The sequence below is a fragment of the Bactrocera neohumeralis genome, chromosome 3 (assembly GCF_024586455.1).
Source record: "Bactrocera neohumeralis isolate Rockhampton chromosome 3, APGP_CSIRO_Bneo_wtdbg2-racon-allhic-juicebox.fasta_v2, whole genome shotgun sequence".
Lineage (NCBI taxonomy): Eukaryota > Metazoa > Arthropoda > Insecta > Diptera > Tephritidae > Bactrocera > Bactrocera neohumeralis.
In genome coordinates, this window is record NC_065920.1 from 53,315,438 (window position 1) to 53,342,008 (window position 26,571).

Below are 26,571 nucleotides of genomic sequence, written 5' to 3' on the forward strand. Positions count from 1 at the left end.
TCCCAGCGGATGAAAGAGTTAAGTGGTACTATACCATTAGCCTGGAACAGCATTACTAAAAGGGTTTTCTTCGCCAAGAAGTTCAAGGTCACCCTTTAAGCCTTTTAGAGGCTTCAAAAAATCGCCAAGATTGAAATGAAACTTTTATTCTTATATATTTGAAGTCAAATGTTTTTATTATTATACCCTTCATCTACGGAGCAGTTAAGCTGAATGGAATGATTCCACTCTCGAGCTACTACTTAAGAATGATACAATTAAGTGGTTTACAGACGGCTCGAAAACGTCGAAGAAAATTGGTGCAGCAGTCCCAAGACCATATACAAGTATGTATATATCCCATATCTAAGGGAAGTTTTCCGATCATTTTTCTGGCAGAAGTCTTTGCCATAAGTCGGTGCATAAAGATATAATGAACCTCCAACGCAACGAACGTATAACCATACTTAGCGATAGTCAAGCGGCACTTAAAGCTCTCTTAAAGAGATCAAGCTGAAGAAACATTTGCCGGTTCTGAGACGGGGAGCCTGAAACACCAGAACACCTTCTAATTGGCAGTTGCAGGTTTAAGGCCCTTAGATCAATGTTTCCAAATAGGGATCGCATCGCTTCGCTAGCATGCAGCAAAATGTTGGACTTTATCAATATGCTGGGGCTAGCTGAGTCTTTGTGATTTAAAAGAGGACACAATAGACGTAGGTAAGGTCGCGGTGCATTCCTCGTTTATCGATCAATTAGGCTGGATACCTTCCCGTTACAATTAAGATTTCATACCTGGATAGCCTTAGCTAGCTTCTTGGATGTATCTATCAATCAATTTTTCAGAGTACCAAGCGAAAAAAAAACATTCGCTTTTTTACCCACCTTAATATAACTATATAGTAAGTAATACCACTTTTTCGAATATATATATATATATTATATATATATATACATAGAAACACTTATAAATGCACATACTTATACTCAATTGCGAATCTATAATGATCAGAAATAAAACCCAATAAGTGTCTTTTGTTTATTTTTAATGTTGATTATTATTGTTTTCCTATTTTTCTATTGTCACTGCTTGTTGTTTTTTTTTTCAATTGCGTATGTGCTTATAATCAACTTGTAGACACAAAATAATTCAAAGACGGACAACAATTGCTGCTTAATTTTTTGTTTATTTAATTCCCACCCGCGACTGTCCGTCGATTAGTCATTTATTGTTATTCTTGTCTTTGATTATTAGGTAAACACTTATGCGTCGACTGCGTTATAATGACATAGCATGATCCAACTACATGATAGATATGAAATTGATTAACTTTTTCCCATTCAGTCAGGCAGTGGCCTAATATCGAAGAAGTAGAGAAACACATTTAACGGTTTCAGTCGCGGCGCAATGCGGGCTAGTGAAGTTTAGATGGTAGTGCGACTGACCTTCAAAATTTTATAATCGTAAAAATTACACTTTGAGAGAGTAAAAAGTGAATCGGAGAATAAATTCAACGTGCTCAACTAATTTTCTCAGCGACAACATATTACACAGTGCTTTAAACAATTAAAAAAAGTTGTGAACCAGTTATCTTAACCAATAAAAAATAATCATTAAAAGTGAAAAAAAAAATGAATTATGCCTCCTTCTACAAGTAAGGGAATTGTGGTTTAAAAGGTAATATTTTATATACAAGTTGTCAATAAAAGTATAAGTGTGGATAAAATTGTTGAATTTCCGGAAATATTTTTCTTGTTTGAAGTCAAAATTAATTGAACGAAACTGTGACTGTGAATAAATTGGTATGCAAATGTTTTTAGAGCTACTTTGTATATACTATATGTGACCTGGTCTACGGAAAGGGGGCTTAGGTGTCAAAAAAAAAGGAGAACAATTAATGAGATAACGAGAAACTGACGATTATTTTTAACAGCTTTTCCCAGAAAACTAGTTTTCGCACGTTAGCTCCCTTTTCGTAGACCAGGTCACATATGTAGATAATAAGATAAGTGTCTTGATAACACATTAGTTTCCTTATTTGGACTAGTTACGCCAACAGTAGTTTGTAAAATTGTAGGAGAGAGAGTGTCTATCCCAGAAAGCTATTCAAGTTCAAGAGCAAGTATCAATTTTGGAGCTAACAAATAATTGTGACTGTCAAATAATAGACAAATACTCGTAATTAGCGAAAATATAATGCCATTTTCAGACCGACACTTAATCACACGATTTCGGCTGTTGAATAGTTTATCCCACTAATCTTATAAATTTATCAAGATTTCGCCATACAAAAATGACAGTTCGAAATCACTTCATTGAAATCTCTCTGTGCGGCTCTGATTTTGCGCAATCTACTTGTCAGCATTGGAAATCTGTTACATTATCACAGCTGATTTAGACACTACAAAGGGAAAAAAATGTAAACAAACAAATTTTTTTTACAAGCAATGAATCTAATTTCACCTGAAAATCGACATCCCAAATGAAAAAATGCGTCCATTATTGCCATTATATGGAAAATATTTAAAAGAATACGGCTTTTATTACAAAATACTATATGACAATGTTTTCTTTTGATAAATATTGAGCGATGTGAATTCTTGAATGCCAAAATCAGCTGTTTTTTCATCTTTCCAACGGCAGTGAGAACGGGCTGATTAGTGAAGGGCTTAAATGTAATCTAATACTTTCAAATTTTCGGTCTGAACATGGTATTATATTATTGCAAATTTTTGTCTATTATTTGACAGTCAAAATTATTTGTTAGCTCCAAAAGATTCTAACAGATGACGATAATTATTGATTGGATTGAGTAAGTAATATTGCGATTATAAATTGAGATGTAAGCTATCCTGTCTTTCAAGTTGGATTAAATTGCACACGGTGTGCAATCAAATTTAAAATCGGTTCAGTAGTTTAGGCGTCCATCGCGGACAAACAATGTGACATGTGATTTTTATATATAAAGATTATATACTAATTGTAATCGCAAATTTTATTTCAAATCAGATGGCAGCCTTTTTAAGTCATATACCACTAGTAGCGGGATTCTGTAACCAGTCTCTAGTCTCTATTTGAGACATTTTGAGGTAAAGTCTCAATTTGTGACTAGTTACTATTCACTAAACAGTCTCTAGCGTTAGTCTCAAAATATTGCCTCAAATTTGAGACCTGATAGTTAGCAGGTCACCAAACTAAAAAGAACTATTTTCTGCCATTTTGTATATATATTATACATACATATGTATATTGAAAAATAGAGATCATCAGAGATATTAATCGATTGTCGTTTATTTATATTTTGTAAGCAACTCAAACACGAAAAGATTAAAAATAAATGAATTTTACATAAATTTTGGAAATATTATGAAACAAAGTCAACATATATTTTTATTTTTATTGATAATTATGTTTTTTGACTATGTTATAGAAAATTTAATATTTGTTATCGACATATTTATTTTCAAAAGTTGTTTGTAGCCCCGGCCTCTAACAAGTTAAATGTACATATCTCCTCACCCACTTCAGGTACAACAACTAAACTTGCTAAGTACAAAAAGCGCGATCAACAATAACTAAATACGCCAGAGACATTAAGTTTTATCTTCGAGATGGTATGTGAAGGCTTGATGGGAACCGGTGTGAAAATCGAGTGATGGGCGTGACACCGTCCACTTTCTAGTGAAATGACACGTCTCGGGACTCGACTGACCGATTTCGACTAAACTTAGTACGTGGCATTTTTCTCATATTCCTATGTCACAATGTGAAATTGGCCAAAATCGGACCACAACCACGCCTATTTCCCATATAACACCATTTTAAGGGGGTACTCTCATGTGAACGCATACATTTTACCACTTTTTAGGAAATTTTTTTTTATGCGACAACAAAATTCTATCATTTTATTTTTTAATTTATTTTTATTTGTATTTTGAAATGTACAAAAAAAAAACATTTTCCGTTTTTTACATTTTTAATATATATTTTTTTTTAATCAAAGTAGGCCCCATTTCACTTCAGTTCATGTTGTCTGAAATAAAAAATCGAATGGATTATTATTCAGTAGTTCTGCGGCTATCCGTCCCTACCAAATATAATCAATTTCATTGAAAAAAAATGTCGAACTTCAAAAGAAAGTCACGAAAATCTTGTTTTTTTTCGTTAAAAAAAATATGAAAATGTTTTCGAAAAGAAACAATTCTGGTAGACACGATAACTATAAATGAGTAGGAGAACATATGTAAATAGCAATCGGTTGAATACTTTTTTTTAGGACATGACAGTTTCAGAAAATGATGATTCGAGAAAAATGCGTTTAGATGCCTGGTAGACAGTAGCTTACGACACGTCGGCGACTATGAGCTGTAACTTATCAAATACTATGAATTTCGGTATGAATTTTTCACAGCATGTTTTCAATAGGTTTTACTGTCAAAATATAAAAAAAAAAATCGATTTTTCGAAGTGATTACATGAGAATACCCCCTTAAATTCCAGATTTTTCACTTTCCAGTATTTCAGAAATTGAGAAGCAATTAAAGGAACGGCCTTTAGTGTCTGCCATCATATGGCCGAAAATTGTTTAAATCCAATAAAAACTGTTTAAGTCCCTAGGTACTGAATATTAAGACCCCGGTACGTTTAGTTGACTTTTGAACGAATATATCGGTCAATGTGTTAGATATGCAATTGAAATTCAGACTTTACTCCATATGATTGGTGATGGTATGTGAGGTACTTTAACGAATCTCAGGGAACAATTCATTAGTATGTGGCATATTAATAGCACCGTTTGGTATAATAATTTTCTTTTTGTAACAATGTAACAAACTTTATGTCGGTCAGTTACTATAACTCGAAGTTCTCCATAACTCGAACTCTTGAATTGGCAATAGAAGTCAAATATCTTATGAATTTACTTTCATAACTCGAAGTCTCTCGAACTCGAAGTTTTTTTGTGGATTATGGTGATTCGAGTGAGGGAAGTTTAACTGTATATATAATTGCATGGATTCGGATCCTCTGGTTGACGTTGAGCCCTTAAGGTATTGATTCTAGCAAGTTGCAAGAGGATAAAATAAGGATAAATTGATTCCACCTTAACTTAGCACTCCCTTACTTATTTTACACTACTTTCTTACAAATAACATGTGTTTTGTTATCATTACTATTTTAAATACATATATATTTCTTTGTTATAATTATTATTTTCTTTAAATAAATTTTTTATTATTATATCATATATTAATATTTTTTTAAATTTTTTTAATATTTCTTACTTTTTCCACAAATATTTCACATTGAACAACCTGTACAACAACGATTCTTCCGTCATTGCTGTTGTTATTATTGTTGTTAGTTTCGTAGCTACGTAGGTTGCTATATATATTTCTGGCCTAATAATGTAAATAGGCATATTTATCAACTGAAAATGGTTTTTTTTTTTTTTTTTTTTTTTTTTTTTTTTTTTTTGTCGATTGCTTTTTGTCGATTGCTGTTGATTCGTCACCTGTGACGATCTTATAAACGTCTTTTGAAGCATCGCGATCGTATTTTTTCAGCATTTCTTTACACCAATCCACACGAGCCTTTTTTTGAGCGATTGTCAAATTGTGCGGGATCCAACGAGAACAAACCTTTTTTACGGCCAGGTGTTCATACAATATCGAATGTATGCTGGTGGGAGAAATGCATAGGCATGCCTCTATCTGAAGGTATGTTACATGACGGTCTTTCATTATCAGTTCACGTACGGCATCGATGTTTTCTGGCACAACGGCTGTTTTTGGACGACCTTCACGGAATTCGTCTTTGAGCGAGCGTCGGCCACGATTGAATTCGTTGTACCAGTTCTTTACAGTGCTATATGATTTTAGTTCATCGATGCACTCTTGTCGTGATAATCCACGTCGAAAGTTGTGAAAAATGATCGCACGAAAATGTTCACGAGTTAATTCCATTTTTTGGCCGAGATGAATTTTTTAATTCCCTGCAAATAAAACAATTCAAGATTAAATGACAAAACGTTCTGAGTGATGTTATGCTAAAAAATGTCAAACTTTCCAATGGAAATGTCAGATTGCACCTGGCAACACTTAGTGTTGCCCTAGGCCAGAATATACATATATAGCAGCCCTCGTACCACATTACATAGCTCATACATAGCCACATAATTTTACACTTTATTGTGATTCCGCACACGTGAGCCCTCTAAAACGTGTCTGCTCTTCAACACAGATGATTATTACTATTCGCTGTTATATATTATTCCACCTATTTTTATTTTAATTTTTTTTTTTTAATTTTATTTCTTATGTTATATTGTATTTTTACTCCCTCCTAAGCCGCTCATAACACTTATCATAACAACAATGGTTTGGCAGCTCTAAAGGTATGTAAATGCTTTGGCATTATTAATGGTTAGTGCCAAAGCCATTTTTTTATCCACTTTTCACCTTACTTTTCTCGGCTACTCCTACATACGAGTATAGACTTGAAAGGCGGCCACAGCTCCACTAACGCTGAGCTATTTCCTATTCACATATCTGCTTATATGAGTATTTTAGTTTTGTATATTTCTTTGATATATTTTTTTATAATTTTTTTGTGTTTTTATATTTTTATTTTTGCGTTGTGTGTACGTCTTTTGTTTCCTTGCGGTTGCCCACTACAGAAAGTGGGACAATCCCATGCCTCAAGTACTCACACAAGTACTCGCTGGCGTACACAATAATCATAAGCCGGGAAGTCTTCATATAGCCATGAAAGCGCGCGAAAAAGCACTTAAGTGCGCATGGATGTGTGTGTGATTTCTTTATATATAGTATTAACTGATTACACAGCGCTCTTGTGCGCTTATTATTATAATGTATTGTACAATAATGTTGTTTTTGTTTGTTAATATGCGTCAATTGTCATAATTATTGATTCCACAGCGGATTTCTCAACGAAACTGATTTCAATTTCAACTTTTCAATGCAAGCACAACTTTATCTAATAATATTTTTACTGACTAACGGTATTATAAAATTTTAATTGTTTTATTTTTTTTTTTTTTCATTTCAGCAATCTTTTAGTATTACTTCAACACTAGAGCGACGCGCCATTGCTGGTCATGAATGAACACAAAGTGCAAGTCATATGAGGTAAGTGCTATTTAATTTAAGCTAATTGTTACTGTTTCTTGTGTCGAACAAAAGGGTAAACGGAGAATTTTAGTCCATTGTGAGTTCAGTATTAAATCGCATTCGTTCATAACCGTATTTCCAGCAATTTGTTGCTAATTCTATACTGCAACAAAAGTAGCGTCTGCGACTCAGCTTAGTGGCTTCCATATAATTGACTTTTTACATTACGTATTACATAAAGGGTGATCCATATCGAGATTCCCTACTGTTTTAAAGGAAAAATACAGAAACTTCAAGGTTAATGGGGAATGTTTATTATCATTTGAAAGAACATCCTTTGGCATTTACTTTTTGAAGATAATATCTTGCAAATGTTAGCCGCGTCAGATAGTTCTTCCGTTGCGTCCTAGTTTCGATGACTCGTTCGAGCATTTCGATTGGTAACTGGCGAATGACACGCGTGTTGCTTTACTCCAAGGTCTGAGTCGAAGCGGAATTGTTCCCATAGACTTTAGAATTTATATATCTCCCTAGGAAAAAGTCTAACGGTGTGATCACAAGATCTTGGTGGCCAATCGACCGGCCCAAAACGTGAAATTACCTGCTCACCAAAGTGTTCTCTCAATAAATCCATTGATTGATGCGATGTGTGAGAAGTGGGGTGGGGATTGTTGAAACCAAATGTCGCTGAGATCACAAGCTTCAATTTCAGGTATCAAGTAGTCGGATATCATGGCGCAACAATTAAAACGTCCTTATCACTATCCGTCCTGTGTCGTTATAACTTGTCAACAGTTCTTTCACCCTTCGTCCTTATAATTTCGTACCAGAAAATAGAAAATATTTGGAGAAGATTCAATAATTTTCTTATAATAAAAGAAGGTTTTAATCGACTTAAGAACAGATTTGAAGTACTAAATATCATTCAAAGCTCTATAAAAGTTCTCCATATTTCACCAGCTCTTTAAGTTTTCTAGGTGTCTATAACTGTTATATCACTTAAGCTTAAATTAATTTGGATATCTTAGTGACCATGAGGCATATTAAAGCGCTTAACTCATAGTTACCACCCAAAGCTCTACGGTAGAGTTTATATATAGTATAGATAAGCTAGTTTTGGTCGTAGACGTGATCTTCAGGTTGAGCCCAATTGGTCAACAAGAACGTTGGTTCTTTGTGATTCCCTAAACTCCTAGATATGGAACACGTCACTCTTCTAGTTCGACGAAGCTTTCAGAGCCTGCCACAAGTTTATTTAGGCGGTTAATATCAGCCCCGCCAATTCTCCCAAGTTCGCATAAGGTAAACAAGATATGTAAATTCACTGCATGTGCACCTATTGTACAGTGTCCAGTCAGAACACGTATGTATATTTAGTCGTTCACCAGCGCTTGTTAAGCTTGCTTGAAATGCAGATAAGGGAACCTTCTTAGCGAGCTCATAACCTTCGGAGTTTTCAGCGATTCCGCTGTGACCAGACACCCAATCAAGTCTGTTAATAAGTTTAGCAAAGTAAATTGATGCTACTGATGAAGAAAGCAAACTCTCTTTGTCTGGTATTGTGCGCCTTGTTATCCAGTTCTAAGCAAGTATTACCGCTCTACTATCGGAGTGAATGCACATTTCACCGACAGTAGTCTCCCCCACCAACACTTTCCTTAAGCTTTCAATCATTTATGATAAATCTCATCTCTGCATATTCTTCTAAGGTATTTGCGTAGAAAAGAAACCGCCAGTAGATGGTTCTGTGATGCAGTAATCTAAGTCGTCAGGGACGCACAAAATTTTTTTCCAAATAACATTCATTTTTCAAAACTGTTCCATTGCCAAATTACTGGATCCGCAGCTGACCAGACAACAACCTCATAAAACATTATTAGTTTGTCTACTGTTTTGCCAAGGCAGGTCACCACTTTGGGTGAGAGACCCCAGCTGTTTGCAGTCATATAAGACCAGTATAAAGCTACTAATGTCTTTCTTACTCTCCTCAGTGTTTGGCTGCCTCATAAGCTGCCTGTCTACCCAAGATAAGCCGCAAGTACTTGACACTGCCTGCGTATTGAAAACTAAAGCCTCTCAGTGTAAAGAGAAAAACGAAGTATTTTACCTCAATAAAAGAATTCAATAAGTAACATCAAGAGTATCTAGGGCAGAATCTTAATAATACCAACCAAAAATCAGTCAAGAACTGCAAAGGCTAAGAGTTTAATTTTTTGAGTGCGAAAAATTACCAAATTTAACTTAACATATTTTTTAAAGCGCTCAACTGCGACTCAACTCAGAGTTGTTTCGTGCTGTGCGATTTTAAAATGCAACCCTAATTAACACACAAATTTATTTAACGACGATAACGCATTTCATGCTCTGCAGCAGCAACACTCAATTTATTTTCATTTAAGATATCAGCTGCACAGACGACTGCCATCCTTTTTGGAAGTATTAAAAACTCGGCACTGTTTTTATGAGACAAGAACTCACTCAGCTAAACTTCCCAGCCACTCCACCACCGCTCCAACAATCAGCAACCGCCAGCCAATTTCCTGCATTTTCAAGTTTTCATTGCGGTTTAGTAATTTTCAGTGGTCTCACTTCTTTCACACTCCTAAAGCCGTATGACGACCACAAGCAGCTTGTTTCTGTATGTGGCACGAAGCTGTTTTTTGCTTCCCTAAAGCGTTTTGTTTTAGGGAAAATGGGAACAGAGAATACGGCGGTATGCCTCCTCTCTCTCACGCTCTCTGCAGCTTTAAGAAAGAAAAAAATTTATAATAAACTGCAGGCAAAAAAGCGAAGACGAATATCCATCATCATTCATAATTTTTTAGCGTTGCGGTCAGACCGCTTGGGCTACTGGTGTGTGTGTTACTTTGGAGGAAAGCTTCATCATTTGAAAGCATTATTTGTACGACTCGTATGTCTTAAATTGACGTAAGTTTTATGGTATATAAGAAATTTTGGCAAGTTAGTTTTAAAGTTCAGAAATTAAATTTATATGTATTTTTACTTCGACAAATGTGGCTCGTGTCTTCAAATGACCTTCTAATCTTAAAAAGTCTAAGATTTGTGATTTGACAAAAGCACAGTCAAGGAAAGAAATTTAGAAAGTAATAAGTAAATATTTGATTACCTGTTTAAAAAAGAACTCAAATTGTCTGCCAGACTTTCATGGGAGATTGATGGATATTTGCCTGGCTTGATGAGGCAGGACACTGAAATAAGAAGGTGAATGGATCAATATCAAAAGATATTTTCATATCATGAGTAGTTAAACCAGCCAGATCATGGAATAACACACCGTAAGGCTTTTTCCAAGGGGAATTTGTAAAGTCTAAAGTCTATGAGAAAAATTCATCTTCAATTTTGGTCTTGTGTCAAAACATCACGCGTATGGTTCGCCAGTTTCCAGACCATTTGAGACGTGGAACATTTGGAAGGGATAATCTTCCAAAAGTATTATTATTATTATTATTATTATTATTATTATTATTATTATTATTATTATTATTATATTATTATTATTATTATTATACATGACTAACTTATAATTAAAATTATAGGCTAGTAGTAAGATAGGAGCAATGGTAGCAAAGACCTTCAGCTCGCGTAATATATTAGATTTTATGGAAGGAAAGAAATAAATTAAATTTTATAGTACAGCCGGGTGGATTTGAGATATGCTACGATTTTCTTTACATTACCTGTGTTTGGAGTGGACAAGAAAGTTAAAGGATTGTTGCCTTCAAAGAGTTTGGTTCTATTGGATTGGAAACTTGTATAATCTAGGTCTTCCAAAAGTATATATCAACGAATGTACTTTCGAATGATAAGAAACATTCTCCATTAAATTTAAAGTTCCTGTGTTTTTCTTTGAAAACTAGGTAACCTCGAAATGGATCACTCTTTATTTACAAAAAATTATTTTAACGAATTCCTTCAAGAATACGAAATGTTATTTCACTGCTAATTGAAGGAGAAAAGAATAAAAAATTAATGACGAATCGAACAAGCAATTGGTGTAATCAGATAGAGGCAGAATACTACTTGTGGTAGTGGTATGAAGCGTCCACAGCTTCTTATGTAATATATTCAACTTTATACATTTTTTTTTTGCTTAATATAAAAATCTTTGAACAAGAGAGCGAAACCCAAATATAGAGAGCAGGAGTAGCAAAGGGTCGTATACTACTATTTATAAAACCTCATAGGTCTAATTTCGATCTACGAGTCGAAGCAGAAACATAACAAAATCGGTTTGTTTCTAAAGTGGTTGGTTACTGGTCATATAAAGTGGGTTATTTACGACAACGTCAAGCGAAAATGGTTGTGATCAAACCGCTGTAATCCGACGCAAACAGTGTTCCAGCCAGGATTGACGATCGAGAAGGTTTTGCTACGAGTTTGGTGGTATTGACAGATAATAATATATTACAGCTATTCTTCTAGCAACAAACTCTTAATTCGGACCTACAGCGTCAACAAAAAACCGTCTAAGAGAAGCCATCGACCCGAAGACCCCAGCTTTGGTCAATAAAATAAGTACTGTATGCAATCAGACGCTAGACAAGACATATTGATGGTGACTCGGCTAAAACTCCGGTGCTTGGCTGGGCTGATTCCAGTTTTTTTCTGTAGGAACGACAGTTTTCAAAAAATTTAATATTAAAATAATGTTGAGCTGCTGAGATTGGGGAGTTAGTAATGTTCTATCACTTCAATATCTCTTATTTCAATTTGTGAAGTCGCCAAAAAATTAGTCCTGTAATCTTTGTCGCTTCGAATATCTAACTAACTTAATAGAATCTAATATTTGCCATGGCTTCACCGCTGATGTAAAGAACTTTAGACCTATAACTGGAAATTCAAATCAGATTAGGTTTATCATGAAGTTTTTAACACCCAAAAGGAAATATCGGAGGTCCTATAAAGTACATTCATATATATGTAAATAATAAGCGTGAAGAACTGCATCAGTCCGTCCATGCGTTTCAGTATAAGAGAACTAATCCCTCAGTATTTGAGATATTAATCTGAAATATTCCACACATCTTTTCCTCCTTAAGAAACGCCGATATCGGACTAATATAGCATATGTATAGCTGCCTTACGGACAGATCACAATCATGTCGTGAGTCGTGTCAAGCTACCATGTTATTTGTGTTCAGTATTGTTTGGCTTTTCATCATGGAAAGACTTACGCCTGAACAACGTTTACAAATCGTTCAACTTTATTACGAAAATTCACGTTCTGTAAAGAAAGTGTTTGGCACGCTTAGCTCAACTTATGGTCAACATAGTGGCCTACAGAGCATACTATTGGCAACACCATCACCCATTTTGAGCTCAGCATTCATTAGTGAATAATATTCGAACGAATAGACCACGTCCAGCACGCAGTGAAGAAAATATAGCAGACGTAGCTGAGAGTGTCGATTCCGTGGAGAGTCGATTCGTTGAAGCCGCTCGACTTTCCCAAGCGACATCGTTCGCTCTATGGGATCTTGAAAAGTTCGAAGAAGATCCGACGTTTTTTAGCCAAATTTTTTTCAGAGATGAGGCTTATTTCTGACTCAAATGTATGTAAACAAGAAAAATTGCCATCTTTAGGCTGAAGAGCATGCTGAAGAGATTCAAAAGCTGCCAGTTCATCAGAAAAACCAGGTGTGGTTTGTGGGCTGGTGGAATCATCGGTCATATTTCTTCAAAAATGATGCCGGGGAGAACGTAGCCGTCAATGGCGACCGTTATTGCGCCTTGATAACTGACTATTTGAAGCCTGAAATTGAAGCTCGTTATCTCGGCGCCATTTGGTTTCAACAAGACGACGCCACTTCCCACACAGCGCATCAATCAATGGATTTATTGAGAGAACACTACCGTGAGCAGACAATTTCACATTTTGGGCCGGTCGATTGGCCACCAAGATCTTGTGACCTCACACCGTTAGACTTTTTCCTAAGGGGATATATAAAGTCTATGCGGCCTACCCCGCTTCGATTAAAGCCTTGCAGCAAAACATCAAGCATGTCATTCGCCATATACCAGTCGAAATGCTCGAACGAGTCATCGAAAATTGGACTCAACGGATGGGTCATCTGAGACATAACATTTAAAAGAGATAAGCTTCAAAAACTATATGACAAGGAATGTTCTTTCGAATTTCGAATTTAAATTCCAAGTCCGTGTTTTTTCTTAAAAACAAAATAGGAAACCACGAAATGGACCACCCTTTATATACCCTTTTATGTATTTCTTCTTTTGTATTCTGAAATAAATTCGTTACTTCCTTTAAAACCTATCGGCGATTTCTATAACAAATCGCTTTTCTAACACTTCGATACCACAGCCGAAGTTTCTACCGTTCTACCACTGAACTCTTTATTCATCAGCGGCGACTGATGGTCTGTCGATTACATTACGCAAAAACACTGACTGGTAAATTGTAAGCCACGGCTTGTCGGTCGCAATTAAAACTTCTAAAATTGAAATTAAATTTGCATTAAAGTGGGCTACAATTTCTCCCACCCTACCAACGCTTAGCCAACGCTTAGGCTTCATATCTTTTGCCGATTACTTGCAGCGCTGACCATTTACCAACAGTTGTTGCTGTTGCTCGCTTGCAACTTTGCATGACTTTATGGCATCGTCGAGTTGTTTTGTAATGCTCATATTTCAGCGCAGATCAAAAATAATTAAAAGAATGTGCGTTGCTAATTCAGCGCTTATAATGCTGGCAACTTTCAAGTCTTAATACACACACACATACAAACATGTTACATAAGTTAGTATGTGTTTCACCAGGTCCAACAGGATTTCTGTGGGTTTTCTCTCGTTTTACTGCGCAGTAACGACGGCTAACTAACGGTAAGCTAATTTTCCTAATTGAATTTCTGGTATTTGATAGAGAAGTTGTTATCGATATCACTTGAAATTAGTTGGTCAACTTTGTAAGCACCGTAAAATCAGTTTAACTGCATCTGATTCGACAATTAATGGTCAGTTGATTGAATTTTTATATTAAGAAGTTTTATAAATCCTTTGATTTGTGGTTGCACTCCCAAGCGAAAACATTTAAGAATGCAATGATAAAGTGATCATCGCCGATAAATCGATCGATCGATAAATCTCAAGAACTGGGTCAAAATAAAGTAAGAGGGTAGGAGATGCAGTCTTTTGTTATGTTTGAAGATAGCGGACCACTGTAGTTTCTTTCAAGCGGAGATGGCTGCCAACAAGGTACCTGCAGTTGCTCCGAAGTGCAGCTTCCTTCAGAGATGCGTGCATTCACTTCGATAGCCGAGCAACTATACTCAGCTCACAGCAAAATCACCGGAAACTGCAAAGCCGATAAACTTGCTAGGGAGGGCACTCTTATCCCAATTTCATTCGATTGGAAACGTGTAGGTTTTCCGTTGTCATCTTCCGTTCGAGCGCTGGACCTCAAGTAACTCGACAACCGCTGGTCAACAACCAGAACTTGTGCAAATGCGAGTCTCTTCTGATCCAGAGTGAACCGTAAGAAGTCCTCCGAACTACTTACAATTGGCAAAGTCAGTTGTAGGTGCTCAGACTGCATATTGTCGAACGCTCTTAGCCAAAGCTATAAGGAGGAAGGCATGGTGCTATCATCTTGTCCTTTTCTTCTATTTCCCGGCTTTTGCCAAACTGAGATTGAAATATCTCGGTAGACACAAGTTCGGCGTACCTGGTCGGTTAACATGACCCGATAACGATCGCCATTGAGGATACGTTCTCACCGGCATCATTTTTGAAAAAATATCCATCCACCGGCCCACAATCCACACCAAACCGTAATTTTTTCTGAATGAAATTACAGTTCTTGAGTCTCTTGAGGTTGCTCTTCGTCCCAAATTTTGCTTTTTTACATACCCATTGAGCCAGAAATGTGCATCATCGCTGAACAAAATTTGGCTCGTAAACGTCGGATCTTCTTGGAAATTGTCAAGAGCGAAGCAATGTCACTTGTGAAGGTCAAGCGGCTTGAGATCTCGACGTAAAATGCGCTAAAACGTTCCATACGTTAGTCCGAGTTACTGCGAACGGCACCGAATCGACTCTCCACGGTCTTCATACACACTCTCACATGCGGCTGCTATACTTTCTGCACTGAATGCTGGACCTCAAAAAGAAGAAAAAAGGCTATTGAAAAAAGTACTTCTACTTGGTATATATACTACTACTACTATTTAAAATTTATTTTACATACATATGTAAAGAAGTCCCAGCTTTCTTTAAAATCACACTATTTTTACCCATTCGCAACCCATAACTCTACAAGTCGATTCAAACTATACTCACTAAAGCATATGCTATGCATACCATATTTTTCTTATGAAATAAATTTTATAAAAACTATGTAGCTGCACTTCCATGCTCCTTTGAGAGCTCATGTGTTTGCAGTCATGTGACCCCTCTTTGCTGACATAAAACGAGTAATAAAACCAAAAATATTCTGGAATTCAAAATACTAAAGTGGCTTTCTTGCCAGTATGATCAACAACTAGAACGGACATTAAATTCAGTCTTCATTCGTTTTCTTTTTCATTTTTTGAAGACTCGTAAAAGACAAGTGGGGTGCCAATTATTTTGCTACTTGCTGTAGTTTGAAGATGTCATAAAAGCAGTGGACTTTGGAAATAAAAAAACATTGAAAGTACTGTGCATATGTCATATACTCGTATGTATATCATATATGTATATGTAAGTATATAAGGACGAATGCATAAGTGAGTAAACCCATAACATATTTGGAGCATATGTTCAAACAGTTGGTGCATAAATTGGATAAATTGGTTGCTGTATGTAAAGTGCTGATGGAGATGCATGGGAGTAGTTTTTGGCATATTGCCTTTATTTAACAGGCATTCTTCAGAAAATTCAATTTATTAGATACAAGATGTAAAATCGATTTTCACAAGCTTCTATAGAGGCGAATTTTTCACCAGAAAAATCATACGCCATAAACAGGAACAGTTAGTAATCACTTGATGTTAGGGCTAAAAGTTGGATGCATAAAAATATCACAGCTAAACTTCCACAGCATCCAGCGAGTCACTATCAATATATTTATGTGGCCGGGCGCTAGCCGGATAAAACACAATTCATATTCTATTGGTAAAAGCTCGCCGCTTTTGGGCGCATACTTCCATAAGATGGTCCAATTGTTGGCAATACAGATCCAAGTTAAGAGTTAGATCAAACACATCTCACCAAACACATAGGAAAACCTTCCTGACCGACAATCTTAGCTCGGCCCAAGAGGTGTTTTTCGATTTTGCTCCCTTTCGACCAAAAATAGCGTTTGTATTGCTCAGGGGGTATTGGACTCAGTCCGACCCTGATGTGTTCCAGCGGATCATAACTAGTAATAAATCATGGGCTTATGATTATGACGTAGAAACCAAAACTGAATCATCCCGATGGAAGTTGTCACCTGAGCCAAGACCGAAAAAGCCTGGCAAGTTAGGTCAAATGTGAAGATTTTGCTAAGGGTTTTCTTCGATTGCAGGGACATCTTGATATCTTGCCAAAAGGCCGTGCGGTCCATAAAAAATATTACCTGCTAGTTTTGATAAGATTTGTGGAAGAACAAAAATTGTCTATGGCACCATAATAACGCCCTTGCTCCCACATCGCTGTTTGTGCAAGAATATTTGCCAAAAACAACACATTAATGGTGCCGCAGCCGCCGTATTCTCCAGACCTGGTCCCATGAGACTCCCAAAATTGAAGTGGTCCATGAAAGGACCTTTGAGGAGATAAAACTGCATCAAAGGAGGAGCTGAGCAAGATCTTACTATTTTAAGTGCTTTGAGGATTGAATGAAAAGCTGGCAGAAGTGCAATATATCTGGACGCGATTACTTTGAAGGGAATAAAATAGATATTCATGAACAAATAAACTTTTTCCTAAGAAATTGGATAAATCAGGGCTAGAGTTATGCACTGTGACTTTTAGTTTACTCAAAGGAGACAAAGTAGTGCTACTTTGGACTGAGTAGGCAATTGAAAAGTAAAGTCCTCTTCCAATGAACAAAGACCAAACTCTACAATTCCCTCATCATTTCGATGAGTCGGTCTTGCGGGGATATCAAGAAAGTAATAGGACTGAGTAGATTTAAAAAAAATTATTCAACCAATCGTTACAATTCTTTAAAAATTTTAAAATAAAGCGCTGCCTGCTCGATTTCCAAGCATTGAAGGCGTCACGGAAGGCATTCTCCAGAATAGACTTGAGAGCCGAGGTGTATGCTGCTTGGATCCCTTCTGTCGTCTTTAAATGCTTGCCTTTCATCGACCTTTTCAGGCAACGAAACCAAAAAAGTCCGGAGGGGCCTCATCTGGAATAGGTAGCTGTTCACAAGAAAGTCGATGTGACATATTTCCATTCGCCGCAATTTTTGGTCGTCAGTGAGCACTTTTAGGATCATCTTCGCGCACACCCTCCGTCACAATGTGATGAACCACAGATATTGATATATTTAACATCTGGGCAATTAACTTGAGACTTGAGTCGATTTACCCATGCCCGTCTGTGCCTGTGAATGCATCAGATGCGCCTATCTGATCGGTCCGGTTGTTTTTGTGGGGCGCGGGTAGAAGATTGGGTGCATATAATTGCAGAATGCCCGATGTACTCAGACATTAGGGATTTGGGTGGTATGGGGATTAGGGTTAGTTTTTAGTATGAGTGTTGTGTGTTGTGTTGTGTATATTTTGTGTGTCAGTGGGGTCCAATCCCACCTTCTATATTGGCCACCAGTCCAGAGCAATATGAAAGCTCAACTGGTAGTAGTTCCGGCTACGAGGTCTGACCGGAGACTTCATTCTGGAACCACGGGGAGCAGGAGCCCTTGGAGGTAACTCCAACCTGCTCATGCGGACTGGCCCCTCGGGGAGTATCGTGGTGGTTGTGGTTTATACCCAAATGCGGGTAGAATTGACTTTTTGTCAGTTCGATGTGGAGTTGCATTGCAACTGGGTGCCGGACCCATAGTACGGCAGAGGTTTTAGATGGGCCTCGAACCCTACCAAGGTGGTTAGTGTGTCCATTCCACACTGCCAATTGGTACTGAAAATGCCTGGCATTTTCAGGGCGCTGATCAACGCATTGATTTGATCCGTTGTACTTTTGAGTACCGTGGGGTAAGGCTGTCGTCAGCAGGTACCTACGTTAAACATTCCGGTTGTTGTGCCTGTGAATGGTAGTGGCTCTGGTTTGAACGTAAATGCAGGCAGGGCATTTTGTCCAATGTGGAGTCGCATTGCGGCCGGGTGCTGGACCCAGAGTACGGCAGAGATTTTAGGTCGGCCTCGAACCCGACCAAGGCGGCTAGGGTGTCCCTATCCACCCGAACCAATTGGAACCAAGGTATAAGTGCAGAAAGCATTCATACTTTGGTTCTCCAAGGTATGAGTGCTGAATGCATTTATGCTTTAGGGCGCTGATCAACGCATTGTATCGATCTACGTGCTTCTAGCAATAGAAAGCACCGTGAGGTTAGGCCTTCGCAGGCAGGTTCCGATCCAATTCAAGCCTTTTTATGGAAAACTTTTTTATTTCACCAGATATTTTCACAAAATTTGACATTGATTACTGTTCAAGGCAATGCTAAAATCGCCGAATATATTGTTGATATCGGACACCTTTATCGTACAGCTGCCATACAAACTGACCGATCGAAATCAAGAAAAAACTTTTTAAAACTTTTATAAAAAAAATGAACGTTAATGGTATTATAGCAACGGTACTACCGAAGTTAACGTTTTTTCTTGTAATTATTTAAAAAAAAAATTATTCAAACTATCAGATCCGCAATTATATTGGAGATTATCGATAACTCGATAATATAATCACGACTAAGCCAAAGAACTCAATAAATTGAATGGTAAATTTGTGTTTTTTATTTATGAACCGTCCGAACTTTACAATTGAAAACCGAGCCTTGAAAAAAGTACAAATAAATTGAGAGATCTGCGCAAAATATAAACGGTTGTACCATATACCTATCTGTATATATGTACATATGTATGTATGGTAGTTTATCATTTGTTAAAATTGAGTTTACGGGAGTCACTGTCCATGACGCATTCAAATTACATGTAAACGACCAGCATTTGAGTGTTTATTTGCACAGATTTATTCAACATTACGCAGTACCAATTATTTTTTTAGGTTAAAACTTGAAATATTCTCGCATACGACGAGATGCTGTTGGAGCGCTTAAATGTTTACATGAAGTTTTCAACGGAATTTTACATCCTTCATTTCTTATTTTTATTTTTTTTTATTTTTATTTTTTAATAAAATCTTTTTATTAACATTTTTATCTCTTTATTTTTGCCAACTCTGCAATCAGCGCTGTCGTTTTCTGCTTAAATATGACTAATTGATGCCAATGCTCTTTGTTTGGTATTTCATTTGTTTGCTGATTCTTGTAGCCGGTTTCAAATATGCCGAATTCTTTCCACTTGTGCTTTGCATGTTTCACACTTTCTTTGATTTCTACCTGCCGTTTTCGTTCTGCTATTTATACATATGTACATATATGAACACCCTTTGGTTACCTGGAAATATTCGTGAAAATTTTACAAATACATACATACATAGATATTGCGGTTGCAGTTATGTGCAAATCAGTTGGTTCTGGAGAGAATTGTAATTATCTGTTTAATTTAATCTTCCATACATATGTACATATAATATTTACATGTTAATGATTATCGCTGAAGGCGGGAACAGCGAAGTCAATTTGCCGATTGAGGTTATGTGGTATTTGTTTTTACTGCGGTATATTCGTTTTTGGGTAATAAATTAAATCTTTAGTTAAGATATTTCAATAAAAATTAAAAAAGTACAAATACAGATGTTAATAATTTCATTTACAGTTTGCCTCTGGTTATTTAACTGGCTGGCTGTGAAGCAGGGTTGCGAATTTTCCAGTTCAATTTTTCAAAATGCAAAATTCAGAATTTAATTAAAAATAAAAAAATTTACTAAATTCAGAATTTTGATAAAATTTTAAATATTTAATAAAGTAATTAAATTAGTATAATGTATAAAATGTACATTTTATGATAAGCTTGACTGCGTATTTGCGTGAAATATAACACAGTGAAATAAAACAATATCTATTCGTTATGAAATCAACTACTTTTGCTATCTTTTATTCATAACAAACTGCTGCAGAAGTTTTAGTTTTTCTTCTTCTATTTTTAGTTTTTCTTCTTTTATTTTTAGTTTTTTTTGTTCGATTTCCATCTGAAGATCTTGTTTTTCCACCAAATCCTGTATCTTAGTTTGTATATTCGCGTAGAACTTCGACCTTTCTTCTGCTCTTTTTCTTTTTAGTTCGATTTTTTGTTCAAAATATCGTTCTCTAGCGCTTTTCTGATAATGGGCATATGGAGTAGCATTTGCTGCGTTCGGCTCTTGTGGATACACTTCAGTTGGTGTGCACATGCTACGATTTAGTGCAGACCGACTCTGCCTAGAGGTACTTTGCATATCGTCGAGCATTTCTTCAAAATCAGTTGACTCTTTTAAGCACTGATTTACTGTTTAAAAATATAAAAAAGCGAATTCAATATAAGCAATACGTAATGAAAATTAAATTTGAACTAACCACTTGACTCAATCAATGCCGCTTGAGAATCTGTTCCAATGTTTATGGTGTGGTTGTTGGACACTAAGCAACTTTCGCCAAAAATGTCGTCCATTTCCGACTTGTATGGTATTGTTCCAGTCTGCTTCTCATTATCTTCCGCTGTTTTATACGCGTTCAAAAGCGTTCGCAGTTTTGCTACAAGGGCAGCCGCATTCACCGTTGTATCCTCTATTTAAAAATATAAAAAAGCGAATTCAATATAAGCAATATGTAATGAAAATTAAATTTGAACTAACCACTTGACTCAATCAATGCCTCTTGACGATTTGTTCCTATGTTTATTGTGTGGTTGTTGGACACCAAGCAACTTTCGCCAAAAATTTCGTCCATTTCCGACATGTATGGCATTGTTCCAGTCTGCTTCTCATTATCTTTCGCTGTTTTATACGCGTTGAAAAGCGTTCGCATTTTTGCTACAAGGGCAGCCACATTCACCGTTGTATCCTGTGGAAACAAATGTAATAAATATTTACACATTAACCTGAAAATATTCTTACCGTAAATCCTTGAAATATCATGTCCTTCAAGACGTTTTCATAGGCGAACTTTTTCTTGCGCACATGCATGAACTCATCCTTCCTCTCTTTGTAACACTTCAGGAATAGGAGCGTCTCGCCCTCTGTCCAAACTTTTCTTTTGCTGTAGATAAACCAAATAAATAATTATTTAGTTTGTAAAAAGTCTGTTTACAAATTTAAAAATTCAAACTTACCTTTTCTCCATAGACGTGTTTTATTCGACCAGCAAATTAAGCTATTAGTTGATTTTGTATGGAATACTTAGCCAACATAAATATGTTGGCTTGTCATAAGCTGTCATAGCTTGTATATTGAACTAGAGACATTGCCAGTTCATCGCTTTTTTTCATTCACAATAGCTAGGTTTTTTCCAAAAAAAAAAAAGTAGTTGGCAATAGCGAGAAATCTCATTTTGACAGATGAAAATGTAAACAAACCAAAATTACAGATTTTTTGGAAGAGTATTGAGTTAACATTAAGACAAATATGAACATTTGTTTGCATTTTTTTGTATTCTAGAACTCAAATAAATAAAATAAATATATTTGTATAGTATATTAATATTCCGTTTACAAATTTGAAATTTGAAACTAAATTGTATATCAGCTGATTGCTCTTGTCCGCATTGCCAACATAATTTATATTTAAGCGAAAATGTGAATAAGCTAAGTGCGTTTTATTTGCTATTAGCTATTATCTTGTGATTGTCAAATAAAAAAATACAAAAGATTTTTAATTTAAATAAATTTTCTCCTAGCACAACATTTTGTTTAAGGCCAAAAAATATTTTTCTACAAAAAAATTTAGTGAAAATTTAAGCGTTATATAAAACCTTGATTTAAAACGAAGGTGATGTCCATCTCTTTAACAATTTTTTGTATATTTGGAACCATACACCATGTGACTTCTTCTAATTTAATTTAAATTATTTTCATTTCTAGTGTTTTTAATTTGCATTTTCCATAGAATACGTATAGCTCAAATGTAAATTACATTTAGTTTCCAATTGTGTCAATAATTAGTAAATCACCTGTCCACATATTAAATATAAATGTTTTTGAAATGTTTTAAATTACTTCAAAACAAATAAACACTTATAGTACAAACATAGTAGTCTGCAAGCCAACAGAAGTCGCTTCCAAATGTTTCGGCAAGACTTAATTTAGTCAGTAGCTACAATTTGACTGAAGAAGCTTTGAATTTGGTAAAACATATTTAACATGAAAATTTTTTATATTACTTAACACAAATAAATCTTATATAAGTTTGGATAAAACTTATAAAATTAAAGTTATTTAATATGTGTTACATTCCACACCGCCGCATTCACTTTGCATATCTTGCTGACGTAATCCACACGTGGCTCACATTCCAATTTGACAGCTGCGCAGTTGTGAAATTCATTGTGAACGAGCATTTCTTATATTTTGTGCGCTCTTGCGAATTTGTAAATTTTGCCGGTCGTAATTCAAGTGAAAATTTGAGAATATATTAAAAAAATTAGAAGAGAAAATATGTGTGCTGCTAAATTAGAGGAAGCGCTAAATGATTGTGTAATAAATTTCGACAAGCGTGTGTTGCTAACGGATTTAATAAATGAGTATCACATGCCAATGGATGAAATTAGTTCTACGCTAACAAAATATTTAAAGCAACAAGAAAAGGAAGGCACCAAATATGAAAAGCGGTTCGTAATCCATGGCCTTGAAAAGGAGGATGCCAATAAAGAGATATTTACTATCGTGAAAGGCGAAGAAAAGTTGAAGGAATGGTTAAGTAAATTAGAAGAGGCCGAGTCCGCCCTTTACTCTGTTGAAATAGCCGGTGGCGCAAAAGCGCCCGCTGAAGATTTAAAACCGGTAACATGGTTCGCTATCAAAATAGAAGACTTACAAACGCGTACGGGTGGCGCTAAACAAATCAATGGCCATGTAGAATCGACTAAAAATGAATCCGTCAAAGTGGAAAGTAAAATAGATGTTAAACCGGCGAAGGGAATTGCGAGCGCATTTGCAAAAACTAAACAAAGCAATACTTCAGATAGTAGCTCTGCTACAGATGCTAAAAATAAAGATGCTGGCACGTCTAAAACTAAAGCAGCAGCAAAAGATAAAACATCACCACAAGATAAAGCAAAAAGCGAATTAGATGCTGGCAAAAAGTCACCACAGAAAACAATCGAACAGAAAAAAATTTCACCAAAAGACAAAAAAGCCGCAGCGGCAGCTAGTGGACAAAAAGGTATCGGCAACTTTTTTGCGCCCAAAGGAAAACCAGCTGCGGAAACTACGAGTAAAGCGGCTGCTGGTGTCATCCGTCAAAAGTCGCCCAAAAAATTAAATGATTTCTTTAAAAAGCAAACTGACAGCAAAGAAACAGCCAAAAAAGAAGTTGATAAAGCCAACACTTCAGCACAATTGTTCGACGATGAAGATGAAGGTGAGCAAAAGGAGGACAGTAAAATGGAAGAGGACGAAGAAGCACCAGTTGAAGTGCACGTCGAATCATCGGATGAGGAAGAAGAGATCAATAAGTTGCGACGCAAAGTCATAGAAACCGAGAAGGCAGAAGCAGCTACAAGCAGTCGCAAACGTTTGCGTATCGAAGATTCAGATGATGAAGATGATGATGTGAAAGAAGAAGAACAACCACAGCCAAAGCAAGGCAAAATTGATACAGAAGAAGTAACTGAAATAGCTGATACACCGCCAAAATCCGAAACATACTTGGATGAGGATGGTTTTGTAATTACGATTAAGTCGAAAACGCATGCGAAGCCAGCAGCTGCACGTCAAAAGACACCCAAGAAGACAAGCCCAAAGAAAAGCCCGAAAGAAAGCAAATCCAAGCCAACGCCAGCTGCCAAAACGAAGCAGGGCAACATCATGAATTTCTTTAAAAAGAAGTAGTTGTTGAGAATTTAATAATTAATCTGTAATTATAAAATTTTTAGAATATAATCTTTATGGAATAAATTTCGTTTATAAAAGAAAATTGTTATTTCTTTATTGTTGTTTTATGCATAAAATATAAAATGAAGCTCACAAACTAGTTTGTCTGTCGGCAATCGATAATTTTACCCCATAAATATTAGCTGTTTATTATTAATTTAAAAGTGTTAACGTAATATATTTTAAATTTTACAGGTGTACTTTATTATAGCAAAACCTTTATACATTACATACGCTAGCAAGCAGCTGAAAACTTGCTTTCTTCCTACACATTACACGTAACTACTAGTCCTCCACTGCCGCACTAAACACACACAAAAATGGTGCGCTTCGAGCCCTTAGGTCAGAAAATGTTCACACGCCGTAATTGGTTGCTGCGCTGCAGCATATTGATCAATATACTGGTCATACTCTACATATGCAGTCATGTTATGATTGGCAATGGCACCGGTTTTAACGGCAGCAACACATTCTTCATACAGGAACGCGGCGTGGACACAGCGAATAGCGTAAGCACTCTCATATGAAACCATATATGGATTTGAAAAAATAATTATTGCGGTTTTCAATTACAGGCACAACTAATAGGTGACAAAATACAGCCGCCCCCGCCACCGCCACCTGCATCAAACGATCTATCACTATCCCCCAACGATTCCGGTGGCGTTGCGGCGGCGGCTCCTGCTACAGCTGCTGATACTGCTGCAGCGCCCACACAAAATCAAGCCGGTAGCGCTGTGGCGGGGAATATTGGTGGCGTTGCTCCCATAGTAGACCCCGCTGTATACACAAATAATACTGTAAATGATGGCGATGCCGCAGTCGCTGAAGAAAAAGATCCAGAAGTACGGCTGGAAACGCTCTTAAACTGTTACGATCGCGACTTCAAGCCTGAGGTCTTGCAACGTGGCGATTTCTGGGTTCTCAAGAATTACGTGCGCGCCGATCATGGTCCGCTCAAGTGCTCCGAATCGATCACTTATACAACACATGCGGATTATACATTTTTAGATAATCTCATACCGCTGCTGGAGCGGTGAGTCCATCTTAAATATTTTGTGTATTGTATCAAGCACTAATTTCACCTTTTTTTATATAGTTGGAATGCGCCCGTCAGCATTGCGATGCACACACCGGGCACTGACTATCAACCGACCATTGATGCCATTAAGTACCTGCGTGAATGTCTGCCAGAAAGTCCGTTGGTGCGCACTTTTACCACATTTCATCTCTACTTCAGCACGAAACACATACCCAAACAGGTGGCGAAGCAGTCAGAAGTACTGAAGACGCCCTATAATTGCACGTTGCCGCCACCCTATTTCAATATCAGTTCCGGCCATTTATATAAGTCACAAAAGAAATTATTATATCCGGTGAATGTGGGTCGTAATATTGCGCGCGATGCTGCCTTAACACATTTCATATTAGCCTCAGATATTGAATTGTATCCAAATCCCGGTTTGGTGAAGAAATTTCTCGAAATGATTGCGCGCAACGACGCGTATCTGCAACGCAAATCGCCGAGGTATATGCAACTAAATATTTTACCATTCTTCACTGCTATATTTTCCATTGCTTACAGAGTTTTTCCGCTCTCCATCTTCGAGGTGGAGGCGAATGCAACAGTGCCACGCGACAAAACGGAGTTGCAAGAATATTTGCGCACCGGCAAAGCGATACCCTTCCATAAGCGCGTGTGCGCCAGTTGTCATGGTGTGCCACAGTCCAAGGAGTGGATGGCCGCAAATGAAACCGATGAGCTGAGCGTTTTCCACATAGGCAAGCGTACGGGCTATTTCCGGCATTGGGAGCCCATCTATATTGGCACACATGCCGATCCTCACTACGACGAGCGACTGAGCTGGGAGGGCAAAAGTGATAAGATGACGCAGGTAAGGCGAACTTTGTAATTTAAAAATAATAAAAGCAAATTAAAAATTTGTTTAATTGAAAATAGTAAAAAAATTGTTAAATCGAAAAATAATTATAACTTAAAAAATAACAAAATTTCAATAAACAAATAAAAATAAAAAAATTTAAATTAAAATTAATTAGAAAAAAATTACAACAAATTAAAAAAAAAATTTCAAACATCAATAACAAATTTTTAATAATTTAAAAAAAAAAATTGAAAAATTGAAAAAAATTAAACAAAATAAAATTTTTTAATTTTAATAAATCAAAGAAAGCGGGAAAAATAAGAAGTGCAGCAAATATTGTTATTAAACAAAATAAATAATTAATAAAAATTTAATTATAATAATTAATAAATTTGATCATAATAATTGAAAAACAATAGTATTTA

The 26,571-nt window shown here is 36.3% G+C and overlaps 3 protein-coding genes across 8 annotated transcripts in view; 2 read left to right on the plus strand and 1 right to left on the minus strand.

The window, feature by feature from the left end:
* Positions 1-26,571, plus strand: part of LOC126754185 (beta-1,4-glucuronyltransferase 1) — a 360,239-nt gene that overhangs the window by 331,207 nt on the left and 2,461 nt on the right. For all 6 annotated transcript variants that reach the window (XM_050466143.1, XM_050466146.1, XM_050466145.1 and 3 more), the window contains 5 exons: positions 7,049-7,128; positions 24,459-24,772; positions 24,839-25,299; positions 25,363-25,791; positions 25,849-26,158. In XM_050466143.1, coding sequence (XP_050322100.1) covers positions 24,584-24,772; positions 24,839-25,299; positions 25,363-25,791; positions 25,849-26,158 — 1,389 coding nt within the window. In that variant the 5' untranslated portion in view covers positions 7,049-7,128; positions 24,459-24,583. The remainder of the gene's footprint in view (positions 1-7,048; positions 7,129-24,458; positions 24,773-24,838; positions 25,300-25,362; positions 25,792-25,848; positions 26,159-26,571) is intronic.
* LOC126754201 (uncharacterized) lies at positions 20,262-21,800 on the minus strand. Its single transcript, XM_050466167.1, has 5 exons — positions 21,507-21,800; positions 21,292-21,433; positions 21,031-21,238; positions 20,753-20,962; positions 20,262-20,684 (listed from the first exon to the last, which is right to left on the minus strand). The coding sequence occupies exons 1-5, from the start codon at positions 21,515-21,517 to the stop codon at positions 20,287-20,289; spliced, it is 969 nt and encodes a 322-aa protein (XP_050322124.1). The 5' UTR covers positions 21,518-21,800; the 3' UTR covers positions 20,262-20,286.
* On the plus strand, positions 22,730-24,306 carry LOC126754189 (DNA polymerase delta subunit 3). Its single transcript, XM_050466151.1, has one exon. It carries the CDS (start codon positions 22,827-22,829, stop codon positions 24,219-24,221), a length of 1,395 nt encoding a protein of 464 aa, XP_050322108.1. The 5' UTR covers positions 22,730-22,826; the 3' UTR covers positions 24,222-24,306.